The 14,062-nt window shown below is 35.1% G+C and overlaps 1 protein-coding gene across 1 annotated transcript in view; it reads left to right on the top strand.

Annotated features, from left to right (window-relative positions):
* Window positions 1-14,062, top strand: part of LOC106461002 (stromal interaction molecule homolog) — a 63,884-nt gene that overhangs the window by 17,124 nt on the left and 32,698 nt on the right. Inside the window, exon 2 of the mRNA XM_022388024.1 lies at window positions 3,502-3,623. Coding sequence (XP_022243732.1) covers window positions 3,502-3,623 — 122 coding nt within the window. The remainder of the gene's footprint in view (window positions 1-3,501; window positions 3,624-14,062) is intronic.

Below are 14,062 nucleotides of genomic sequence, written 5' to 3'. Positions count from 1 at the left end.
GGGGCTTATTGGTTACTAAAGAAATGTTCTCCTTGGAACTCCGGGGCTTATTGGTTATTACAGAAAAGTACATTTTCGTAAGCTGGGGCTTATTGGTTACTAAAGAAATGTTCTCCTTGGAACTCCGGGGCTTATTGGTTACTAAAGAAAAGTTTGCTTTGGAACCCCGAGGTTTATTGTCGCTAAAGAAAAGTTTGCTTTGGAACCCCGAGGTTTATTGTCGATAAAGACAATTTCACTTTTAAAACGTGTGATTTATTGGTTACTTAACCTTGGCTCTCTTAAAAGTTCAAGACGACATTGAAATAAAAAGCAAGGTTTATAAACGAAATTTTATCTGAAAGGTAGTATATTACAACTTCAATAAACAAAACTCAGTGCAAATGTTTCAGCAACGGAAGCAGGAAAGAACCACTTCTGTAAATAAGCGTCTTTGATAAAAGCCACTAACTAAGGTACTTAAGTTTGAAGCAGTACACGTTCGCTTTGTTCAAAATAACAAAAAAGTCTTTATTCCTACAATTTATTTCTTGAGCAGAAGACCAGTTTATATAAATAACCATATGTGTTTCCTCTTTCTTATAATATAAACACTAGTCTCAAATAAAATGTACGTTTTATTGTAGGAAAATTTAAAAATTATTTGATTAATCAAATTGGGGGGTGAATGAAATTAAAATGCGTAAAAAACACTTCATTATCGATGTGAGAGGAGTTTCCAAGTAGTAATTCACAAACCTTACCAGGATAGAGGATTTGTAAAAACAACTTGGAGCCCAATTTTAATTAGGTTTTAGTAATTTTCTGAAGGTTTTTCATCAATATCCTGAAAAAGTTGAATTTTAGTTAGAAATCTCATAAATCAAACTTAATATCTTCTGGTTTCTTAAGAAAGTATTGCTGATTAAGTCTTCAGGACACATTCCTTTGAATAATAATATAACATTAATAAGAAATTATTGTTATTTTAACTTTGCATGTTTGATCATACCCTGGCTGTTTTAAAATGATAAAATTACTTTTAAATATTTGAGGTGCTTCTACCTCATCTCTTGCTGTCACCTTTACACAAGAAGTCACCTAGAGAAATTGATTCGGATTGAGCAAGAAACGTGTTTAACTGTTTTATTGAGAAGAATTAAGAGAATCTAAGTACCAATGAACACTGAAGAAATCTAATGTTACTTAACAGTTGCGAAATACGTTTGCTGCTGTTCTACAAAATAAACTATTTATTACATCCCACTTTATTTAAGCTGCTTTTTTAATATCGGATTTACTGATGTGACTAATAGTTCCTTGTCTTACCCTAAATTTATAATAACTTTATCACTTCTGTTAATTTTAGCAACAATTGGATTAACCTTCCCTTTCGTACCTTTTTACCTCGTCTTATATTTATTACTGTATTTTTCTAAATTTAAAAGTAAGGATTTAGTCCCCCCTTAAATAAATATTTATGAGAAGAATAGTTTACATAGGTAATTCAGTTTGCTGGGATACTGTACAATAAACTTGGAGTATCAATAAAAACACTTGACTGCGAGTGCTTCCCTTCTTATCCAGCAGTCAAATAACTTGGAGTATCAATAAAAACACTTGACTGTGATTGCTTCCCTTCTTATCCAGCAGTCAAATAACTTGGAGTATCAATAAAAACACTTGACTGTGATTGCTTCCCTTTTTATCCAGCAGTCAAAGAACTTGGGGTATCAATAAAAACACTTGACTGTGAGTGCTTCCCTTCTTATCCAGTAGTCAAAGAACTTGGAGTATCAATAAAAACACTTGACTGTGAGTTCTTCCCTTCTTATCCAGCAGTCAAAGAACTTGGAGTATCAATAAAAACACTTGACTGTGAGTGCTTCCCTTCTTATCCAGCAGTCAAAGAACTTGGAGTATCAGTAAAAAAAACTTGACTGTGAGTTTCCCTTCTTATCCAGCAGTCGAAGAATTTGGAGTATCAATAAAAAAAACTTGACTGTGAGTGCTTCCCTTCTTATCCAGCAGTCAAAAAAACTTGGAGTATCAATAAAAAAAACTTAAATGTGAGTGCTTCCCTTCTTATCCAGCAGTCGAAGAATTTGGAGTATCAATAAAAAAACTTGACTATTTAAGTCAAGTGTTAGTAAGAATAAAGCCGACATGAATAGTGCACTTGTATTCGAGTCTTTCATTTGTTGTTCTTGTTCATTTTATTTTTCTGCGAATTTTTCCTAAAAAAATTCCTTTATTGGGATACGTTATATTGTTGTCCAGTGCAGCTTGGAAATATCTTTCACAAACGCAGGATATAGGACACGATAGCTAGCTCGTCTCCTGTTATTTTTATGGCTTAAGTGAACTCGAACCACTGAAAGTAAACAGGAAAATATAATGCCAGCAACGTGGCGCCTTAATTTTAATTAGTGCCCACTAGAACTCTTTATTTATTTATTTTTATATGTTTCTAGAAGAAATAGTACTGTATAAAAATTGCTCAAACTTTAGTTTTACATAATTCACATCCAATTGCTGTAAAACATCTACTCCATACTTCTGGCACCATGGAGGCGCTATAAGACTAAACCGTCAAATTCCACTGTTTAATCAGACAAAAATAACCCAAGAGGCAGCTGTTGACTAGCTATTCGCAGATAGCCCTTTGTGTTACTTTATCTTCTGTGTAGTTCAACAGTCAACAGAATGAACAGCAAAGCTTTTGAAGCCACAAACAACGACATTATCTTATCAACGATATGCTTGATAATATTCGTCGCCACACAAGTTAAGCAGTTAATCTAAGTGTTATCTGTGATGTACCGGAATAAGGAAATAACCTGGTTAGTGTTTGACACACCAGGCCGAATTACTTATCCTATCTGCTGACTCTCGGGTCTGAGAGATAAAATTACATAATTTTGACCTCTGCATTATTGACTGTTAACATCGATAGGCTCGATTTGGCCTTGTGACAGAGCTTTGAATTTCGGAGCTGACGATCCAGGTTCGAATCCATGCGATACCGCAAAAATAAAACATTCCCCACACTTTATGCTGTCTTCGTGACAAAATAATTAATAGCGGGTTGAATCAGATGACACATCTGACTTTAAAGAAAATGTGCTATTTAAAGTAGTGCGCGTATTTACTAAACGTGCCATCTGGTATGGTTAAATATTTGTGTATTCGTTCCAGATTTTTCGGGCTAATCTAAACAAAAGTCTATCTGCATATAGCTGTCTAAATTTTGAACTGACAGATTATAGAAAAGACAGCCAATCAACAGAACCTACCGCCAACTCGTGGGCTACTCTTACTTGTTCTAATAGTGGGTTTGAGCGTCATTGATATACCGCACATACAACCCCAAAGTATATCGCGATTTTGTGACAACAGGGCATGAACCATGAATTTTCGGATTCACAGACAAGACGCAATAATTACCGATCCGACCCCGACCATTATTTTTTGTGAAAGTAATTGCACATGTACTAAGAAAACATACTTTCTGTATTTCAGATTCTTTATGTGAGGAACTGGATGCCTGTGAAGATAAGTTAGGATTAGACGCTATTCGCTATCTTCACCGACAACTTGATGATGACGACAACGGTAATGTTGATGTTGCTGAAAGTGATGACGTAAGTACATATACGTGGCAAGTGCGATGTGTGTGCACATCGCAACACCACAGGATTGTTGAATTAAATCATATCTCACTGTGCTTTAGTTATGACGAAATCAAAATAATTTAGGCTGTTTAATAAGTGTTTTAACTGTACATATGATAACGAGGCTAAAGAATGAAATGTCAACTTTTATCAGAAAATGATTTAGTAAATACGATAAAAAAAAACATCTAGTGATAAGCAAATAAGCTACTGACCTCGTTAGTTATAATGATACTTTTAGATTATGTTTGGATTGGAATGGTGTTCTCATTAAAATATTTTCAGTTGCATAGTTATGAATATGACTAGGACTAAAGAGGACACGTGGAAGTGTTGAAACTTGAAGCTTGTTTCCTAGGGTAATATTTTGTTCTAAAAGTTTTTTTTACGTTAATTAATATAAACATGAAGTTATATAAAAAAGGTACTCATTTAGATATATGATATTCTTTTTGTGTAAATATATTATTAAAAATATCGTTACAAATATTCCTGTATAGTATTAAAAACATCATTACAAATATTCCTGTATAGTATTAAAAGTATCGTTACAAATATTCCTGTATAGTATTAAAAACATCATTACAAATATTCCTGTATAGTATTAAAAGTATCGTTACAAATATTCCTGTATAGTATTAAAAGTATCGTTACAAATATTCCTGTGTAGTATTAAAAGTATCGTTACAAATATTCCTGTATAGTATTAAAAACATCGTTACAAATATTCCTGTATAGTATTAAAAGTATTGTTACAAATATTCCTGTATAGTATTAAAAATATCGTTACAAATATTCCTTGTATAGTATTAAAATATCGTTACAAATATTCTAAAACTTTCTAGATGGTTTGAATACAACATTAGTATTGTTTTCATTGATTTTTAAGTTATATTTACAGAATAGTTAGTTATATGGCACAGTAGTATACTTATATGTGGATGTATATGTATTTATGAACATTGCACTGCATAAAACAGTATCAATATCACACACAAATGAAACTAGTCAAATAAAACTAGGGTACGAGCTATATTGAAAGAAAAGTAAAGTATACCTTAGTAAGAAAGGTATCCAAAGATCTAGGAACCACCTAGTAGAAGGGATGCATCATCTAGCCGATTTAACCTCTATTAGCCAGTCTTAGGTGTGTGTGTGTGGAATTAAGAGCAGATCTGGGTGCTACAGTACATTTTATCCTACACCTAAACTATTACTTACCATTTGTAGTTTAGTTGTTGGAAGGTAGCTGTTCCTAATGAAACAGAATTTTAAAATAAATTTTAATAGTTTTTTACAATTAGCCCACTGAAGGAAATAAATAAAACTTATCACCTGCAACATTGTACAAAAAATTGTAAGATCTAAGTCGAATTTGGACAGTTTTATACATTAAGTTGTCTAGATATGAGCTTTTTTTTTTCTTTTTGCACTTTTGAAAATAACCTCATATTTAGCCCAGATTAATTATTTTGGAACAGCAATATTTATAATTAAGTGTGTATCAGAAATTTATTGATATGGTAAGACTTTTACTGATCTCTACATGGGTCTTATATATATTTGAAGTAAAAAAAAATTAGTATTTGTGAGGACATTTCAAGGGCAGACTTCTAGATTAACTTTTAATAATTTTCTGGCCTCTGACAGTAAATTTGCCCAAGTCTGTTTGAGCTAGATTATAAAGCATATGTAACATTATATAAATTGTTTTAATGTAAAGCTAAATATTTCAAAGATGTTTAGGTTTCCATAAACATTTACATTAAAAACAAAGCACAAAAGATGTCTTCTGAGAATTTAAAAAAGAAGTAATTTTAAGTTGTATTAGTCTTTAAGAACTTATAAAGTAGCTGCTGAAACTGTACTTTACTCTCAGCAAAAATGTATATTTTCATTCATAGTCTGTTGAATAAGATTGTTTTGTTAACCAGTAACAGTGGAAATACTAATTAACTCCACAGTAATTGAAAATGATGCAGATTTCTGTGTGGTTGTTTAATTATACAGAGTGGTTAAGTAGTACATAGGAAGGCATAGGAAAGTAATTCTAGTGGTGTGGAATGAGATGCTGTCATTCAAAGTCATATCCTTCAGAAATTGTATTCATATGCATTATACACCAAAAATGACAATGGTGTAAGGGATTGTAAATGAAACATCTTAACCCAAAATCACCATAATTACTCCTCAAGAACAGTTGTTATTAGGTTTAAAAGCATACCTTGTTTTAATATGGAGTTGTGCCTCAGAAGGTCAAAATTTGCCATAGCAAAGGTTGCTCTTATACAAACCTAAATTTGAATTCAGAAATTTGCATAAGTAAATTACAGTATCATCGAAGGGTCCAAAAGGTTAAAAAAGTATTAAAATAAAGACCCTTTATGTAAGGTAACATACAAGTGTTTGATACAGGTACTTTTAAATCACTTAAATAATGATGCAATTGAAGAGCAGTTTAACATGGTTCTACTGTTCTATTAAGAGTGTCACGATAATGCTTGGACTGTTGCCAGATTGTATGTCCAGTGGTTACCAGATGAACATCATCCTTCACATCAAATGATAGGAAATGTGTGTTAGCAGATGCATACTACAGACTCATTTATACATGGATGCCACATGAGCAGACTAAGAAAACAACCAGTATTGACAATGAAGCTGTTGAAGGATTTTTTGCCGCTTTGTCAAATGTTAGGATATTTACCTCATCTGGATTTATATCTGTAACTTGTTGTGGAGTGATTTTTGATTTAAAATGTTTTATTTCTTCTTTTCTATACCTTGATAATTAACATTTAGGATGCATGATGCATAATTTTTGCATTTTCATAAAATTTCTAAAAAACATTACCTTGAATGATGTAATCAAAAACTAGTTCTGATGTCGTGTCACTCTTTACCAACGTCCCCGCCAATGAAGCTTGCAATATTGCACTCGACCTCTACATTAATGACCCCAACAAGTTAATCGACATCTCCAGCACACTTCTTGCTTCTCTCTTAGAATTTACAACGACTAAAACCAACTTCATTTTCAACAACGAACATTTCCTTCACATAGATGGTTTAAGTATGGGCAATCCTGTTTTGCCCATTCTTGCCAATATATTTATGACCCAGATCGAAACACAAGCCATACATTCTGCGCTTCTTCCCTCACTATACTGATACAGATATGTCGATGACACTTTTGCTTGTTTCACTTCTACAGAACACACAGTAACTTTCTTTGAACACATAAATTCTATTCATCCCAACATCAAATTTACCATAGAACACGAAAACAATAAACGGTTATCTTTTCTTAACCTCAAAATTATTATATTGGACACGCAGTTTAAAACCAAAATTCACCGCAAGAACACACACATTGGCCTCTACATCCCTTGGAATTCCACTCATGACACCACACAAAAAATCAATGCACTTAAAAACCTCATAAACACAGCCACAAGACGCACCGCATCGCACTACCCAAGATACGGCCCTGAAAATACGATATAAGGTGTCAGAAATGGTAACATACAAATAAAAGGTTACAGATGGATTTTTTTTGGGGGGGGGGATGAACTCAACATACAAATTCGGTAACCGACTTCATAAATTGCCTAGATTAGCCTTTGTCAATATTTTCTTTTACGAAGAACTATACGGTCATAATCAGTACTGTGATATTATATTCGTTTTGAGATATTACTGAAGTTCTCTAAGTATTGATACTAAGGGCGATACTTACTTGGTTGAAGGACCGACATCCCTGTACTTGTGACATTCCCATGCATGCTCAGTCCTCCCACCCTCAGTAGACATCGAAGTGCGGGAGTGCTAATTCTGCTTGTGACATATTGTGACTTTCTTCCATCTCATCTAGAAAACCCAAGTTTGACAAGTCTTTCCGTCACTGCTTCTTTGGCTTTTCTGGAGTTATGCTCAAAGATTTCCTACAGAGTCTTCACAATCTCTGTTTTTTCTTGGCCTCAGTTTCCCTCCAATGAAAGCATCACCAGCTAGTTTATCTACCCTTTCATTCCCTTTGGGCCCCAGCATGACCAGAAGGGAATATCCATACAAGGCTCTTAACACGTGACTTTCGTATAGATTGTAGCCATTCCACGCGGATCCATCCAGCCTCTATTTTAGGAAGCATGCTTTGTGAATCAGTGACAATAACTGCGTGTCTGACAGGTTGATCCTCAAGCCATCGTAAGGCAACTGAAGCAGCGCAATCTCCATCTGCATGCTTGATGTTGTGGCACTATATGCCTTTGTTCAGCAACGACGCACTTCTATCAAACTTTACTTTGGTTTGAGGATTTAACTGTTTGACTAGTTTAACATGCGTGTACTTATTCTTGAATAACCTTAATAATCGAATCAGTTTTTAAAACTTATTACTGATAAGCCCTGTTAGGTTAGATTAGGATGTATTTTATCCTTTTTTTTCAGTGTCAATATTTACAAAAGCCAAAATAAATACACATAGGCTTTCAAAATCAACATTCTGCAAGTGCATGTGATATTTACACTACGTGATATTTACACTATGTGATATTTGAACTAGTTGCTCGTGATGGCCATGATCACCCACTGTTGTTCGAACCACAGTTTCTATTCTGACAAGTTTCTGGAAAGGACAGCGAATTCAATCGTAGACCATCGTCTTATCAAATTTCTAACAGACTGTCAATGTAAGTAGACGTCAGCTTCTAAAACTAAAGTTAAGGAGACCAAAAGCAAAAAAGTTTTTTTTTGACCTCCCTTAAAGAAACCTGACAGGTTGATGGTTGAACGGAATTGCAGTCATTCCAGTTTCTTTAGCCATCTTTCCATGAAAACAGCTAAAGATGTCTCGATGTGGAGAGAAATTAACCTGTAAACTTTGGTTTTATGAACTTTTGTTGACTTCAACTCCTGGTTTATTATCTTGTTAACGATACCAGAACATACACACACAATACCGTCACTATGGCTTTTAGGACTGGAAGCGGGGGTCTCTCTCACAACCGATAACCTTCACTGTGTTGGTGAGCATGCTTACTGCAGGTTAATTTTGGATGTAGTTTCAGATCCTTTTTTGTCTTATACAATTTAACATTGTGCAAATGTTTTTCGTTCCCACTGAATTAATAATACTAAAACATTTCTATGATAATTTTAGTGTGTAGTTTTCTTTAGAATTTCGCAAAAACTCCTCGAGGGCTCTTTATGTATAGCCGTTCACGATTTTGAACTGATATATAAGAGGGAAGGCAACTAGTGAACACCACCTGCCACCACCAACTCATTAGCTGCCACTGTGTGATTGAATAGTGGGATTTGACTGTCATTCTCATAGCGCAACCATGCTCCTCCCCTCACCCCAAAGTGCGCAGAGCATTATTGAGGCAGCGGGTCGCAAACTTTTAATCCACGGATTCGAGTCTAGGCGCACTGGCTAATAGTCCACACCCGGCCTGTTAAGCGTGATAAAATTTACAAGTAACAGTGACCTTTTGCACAGTTTGTGCATACAAATTGAGTTTCAAGATTTCAAGATTCATCTTAATTGAAAGTAGTGTAATTGATATTTGTGAATATCTACATGAAGGCTTTGAAAGCTTTTTGATATATGTTTAGCGTAATGTTTATAAATTGGGACATTACGTATACTAGAAAACCGTTTTTGCTCAGTTTTGACATTTATTGTTCAGCATTTTTGGGAACGTATAAAACTGATACCCATGAAAATCTGCGGTGTGATGCAGACGTTTCGGATATTTCACTCCATTCAAAAATTATAGACTCTGGTCTGAGGTTTGTTGTTGTTGTCAGACGTGACGACCTTAATTCATAACCGACGTCTAAATTACTTCGAAACCTTTAAAGCTGTTGTGAAAATAAAATAAAGCATGTTAGAATGGAGTAAAGATGCACTTTTTGGTACAGAAACAGATGCCAGTTAATAGAACATTCGTAACTTTAGTGTTTCGTTAAGAAATAAATGGCACTGGTGGACTTGAAATAAAGCAATCCCTAAAATAAACATGGTAAAATGCGGAGATTTAGTGTATACCAGCCCTAGCAGGTATTAGCCTACCCCATCAAACACAGACCTGAGTGGTGACGCCTCCTTACTCCCTCCGCCTGTGTTATATACCGAAAAAGAATGTCATAAGCTTGTATTAAAATTTGCGTCTTATGTAGCAGTTATTGGCGACTATATCGAAAAAAAATATGTTTGTTTATTTGACATTAAAATTTGCATGAATTCAACTTTATTAATATAATTTGTGTGTTAAATTGATATTGAAGAGAAGATCATACTGACTGAATAGGCCCGGCATGGCCATGTGTTTAGGGCGTTCAACTCGCAATCTGCGGGTCGCGGATTCTAATCCCCGTCCCACCAAACATGCTCGTCCTTTCAGACGTGGGGCGTAATAACGTGACGGTCAATCCCACTTTTTGTTGGTAAAAGAGAAGCCCAAGAGTTGGCGGTGGGTGGTGATGTCTAGCTGCCTTCCCTCTAGTCTTTCATTGCTAAATTAGGAACGACTAGCGCAGATAGCCCTCGTGTGGCTTTGCGCGAAATTCATAACAAACCAAACTCTACTGACTGAATGTGAGCATGAATTTTACTTCGTGTGTATATTAATTTAACTCTCATAAAAGAAAGTTACTTTATGAAAGCGCTCGTATTATTATTTTTTTTCCGTACTTTTTCTTTTTGATTCTGCGTGTTTTGGAATACCACGAATACATTCGATGTTTCAGTGTGAAAATTGTTTGAAATACATATAGGTGTGGACTATATATTCAAGTGGGCACGGAATGGTTTTGTAGCCTAAGTAAGTAATGATTTAGTTACAAGATTAATACATTTGAGTTCCCCCGGTTGGTAGCAGTAAGTCTACGGACTTACAAGCTAAAATCCGGGGTTCGATTCCCCACGGTGGATACATCAGATAGTGTGGCTTTGCTATAAAGAAACCAGGTTAGAGTGGTTCAATTAAAAGTTTTCTCCAATTCTAAAGTTTATTTACTATGTTCTGTGGTAGTTCAGTTAACTGTAGTAAGTTAATCATTCAGTTAAATACTGCTTTATGGCCAACATTTTAATAACAGGCCTGCGATGGTTTTATTGTCTTGAAATTTTTACATGTTTTATAGTAATTCCTGTACGCTTAATCTGAAAACGTCATAACGCAATATATAAAAGAAAGACCACAACACGTAGTTTTGAGACTAAAAGACGTAGAAAGAAAAATCACGATGAATGAAGATGCATATTCGTTTGACATCAATGTTCTTCCCTCTTCTTCAGTTTGTTTGTATTTTTGTTAACAAATATAATAATAAAAAATGTTCATTGTCGTAAACGAAATAATAATTTGATCTAAGTAAGAATTTTTTCTTCCCGATTTGTAAAAAATCCTTACGTGATATATAAAAAAAAGAATATTATTTTCGAAATCTGCGTGGCTGAATTATGAAAAGTACTTTATTAAAACCAAAACAACTTTTATGAAGTTTAAATTCGCAGTCCTGTGTTATTTAACTATAACATCCTTCCAAAATATGATTTAAACAAAAATGATTTCTTAATTGTCTGTTTATCTTGACGCTGTAGAGCGGCCGTGGTCCTAATGGTTAGTATGCCAAACTGTGAATCCAAGGGTACATGGTTCGCGTCTCGTTGTCACAAAATCACACATCACTCTTTGACTCTGCGAGTATATTACAAGATTGATAATAAAAGTCCATACTTTCTTCGATTAGCATAACCCAAGAGTTGGCGGTGGGTGCTGTTGACTATCTACCTTCCTTCTAGTCTATTATAAGAACTTGTGAGTGAAAGTAAAGAAGAATGTATAATAGAGTATCGACCACACACATATATATACGCTATATACAGTGCTGACGAGGCCCATCGGAGAATACTAGGCTTGCTAGTATACGACAGACTTAATAGTGGTTCAAAATATCAATTTAAAATTAGGGGCGGCTAGCGATCGTAGTCCCTTTTGTAGCTTAGCGCAATTATCCGAAACAGTTTTGTCGCCGTCAAAGTTGTGGTAAAAAAATAAATACGTTTTCCATTAAGATAAAAGAAACAAGTGTGTGTTATTCAGTTTTGTGAAATAGAAATATTTGGATATGTTTTCGCAGGAGATTTTATTGTTTTGATTTCTACAGGGTGACACAGAAGTCTGTTGACAGGCTAATAACTTAGAAACGAAGAGGTATAGAATGATGTGTTGGTCTACCCTGTGAAACTTATCATTGAGGTCATTTAAGGCTATGACCTTTGAACGTTTATTAATATGTATCAGTACTCAAAATGCCAATAGCAAATGTGCAGACAGTAACAAGTGGAACATTTTAAACAAAAAGTGCTCCTCAAGAACAACGGTGATAGGTATAAACGTACACCTTCTGTGCATATGGCATTGTCACAGAAGCTCGAAATCGGAACATACCAAAGGCTAATACACAAAACCAGGTTTAAGGTAAAAGGACAGTCTAACCAGGATGCCCGGCTGCTGCCAGATTGTACGCGGAACGTTTCCCAGATGAGCGTCATCCTCCACATCAAATTATAGGAAATGTGTGTCAGCGGCTGCGTACTACAGACTCGTTTACACAAAGACGACGTGTGGACAGATCAAAAACGACCGTTATTGACAGTGGAGCCACCATATTGGCATTTGTTATACTATTGGTTGTTTGTAACTGTTAGATGATACTGTTAGAATGTTATTTACCTCATTTGCATTGATGCCTAAAATAGTTATAATTCTAAAGCAGTTCTAGAAATTTTAGCCTAGAATGTTTAAATTGTTATTGTCTACACCTTTGCAATTGACATTTGTAATGCATAACTTATATTAGTAAAATTTTTGAAGGACATGATTTTCAGTAGACTCAGTGATATTGTCATACGGTAGACACACAACAACTAATTCCATACGACAAACAATTATTTTGCAATATTACCTCTCTGTTTCCGAATATTTGTCAAAGGACTTCTGAATCCCCCAGTATACGGTATTAATCAATAAAACAAGTTTATTTCCACGAAAGGCCAAAGTGCTTGCTTATCTTAATGTTTAGAAGCATTGGCACGTGCCACTTCCTCGCTGTTTACTCACTAGATCTTTCAGATCTTCAGATATTATTTCCAATGTTGCAGAATGCTTTTAAACAGCACAGTTTTCTTCTGTGCGCGTGTACTAAACATGTATTGTAGTCAAGACTCTTGTGTACTTTACTTAGGAGATATCGTTGTGTCTGTTGTGCAACGACCGCCTCTGCTCGGTTAAACTTGGGTCTTATCTTTTGGTAGTCACCACGTATTGATTCACGTATCTGATTTCTCGTCCGTGATTAACTTTCCAATTTATTTGTGGAAGTTTCCAGAGTTCACAGGACACAAGTTCCATAGAAACGAATATGAAAGTTGGAGTTAATTCATTCCAGTGTTTCTGTTCGTTTATACATGCTGTTTGTTGGACAGCATTTACTATTTCTCTTTGTTTTTTCCTTGTCAGAAAACTTAGCTTCTTTTTGGGCGTGATCTTATTAGAGTCCTTTTAGAAGACCGCTCTAGTTGTTATATTCGTACAGAGCTTGTGTGTGTTACCTTCGTATTTCATGCTGACGTGTACAAACGTCAAATTTCTTAAATATTGTTATTGTTTTTATTATTTATGATTGATTTCGTGTTTGAATCTTTAGCCTCTATAAGAAGGGAAGATCGATTTTAGACAAAAGTTAGCTATCTTGTGTGTCGTGGTCAACATTTAGCCGCTTGTTTCTTGGGTCGTTAATGTTGTCATTCACATTCTTTGTTTCACCATGGCACATCGTTTTCTTTTATTTACTGGTGTTGCTGAGTTATGTCGCGTCGATAATACAGGTAGTTGAAATAATTCCGATCAGCGTTGGTATGCTTTCCAACCCACTGGTGGGGCTAGGAAAACTTTCTACAGATTATCGTGTCGGTAGTGGTCAAGTGCAGACCGTTTTGAAGGTTTGTAAAACTAGTGTGGTGTTAAACCAGAAAAATCAACTTATAACAGACTCGTCTCTACAAGATATATTAAACACGGCGGAGAATAGCATTGATTCTCAGGTAAAAATACAACTATTCATTACTATAAAATGTCAGTGTGAGTGCACGTAAAATTAGTTGTGTTAAATCATTTGTACAAACTTTGACTGTAGAGGTTTAGTTACTTTACTTCTTCCTCAGGCAGGATTAAGTGATTACTAGATTCTCATAAGAGGAGGTAGTCCCGGCATGGCCAGGTGGTTAGGGGGCGCTCGACTCGTAATCTGCGGGTTCGAATCCCCGTCACACTGAACATGCTCGCCCTTTCAGCCGTGGGGACGTTATAACGTGACGGTCAATCCCACTATTCGTT

Source organism: Limulus polyphemus, unplaced genomic scaffold, assembly GCF_000517525.1.
Source record: "Limulus polyphemus unplaced genomic scaffold, Limulus_polyphemus-2.1.2 Scaffold36, whole genome shotgun sequence".
Lineage (NCBI taxonomy): Eukaryota > Metazoa > Arthropoda > Merostomata > Xiphosura > Limulidae > Limulus > Limulus polyphemus.
This window is presented reverse-complemented; position numbering and strand designations above follow the sequence as displayed.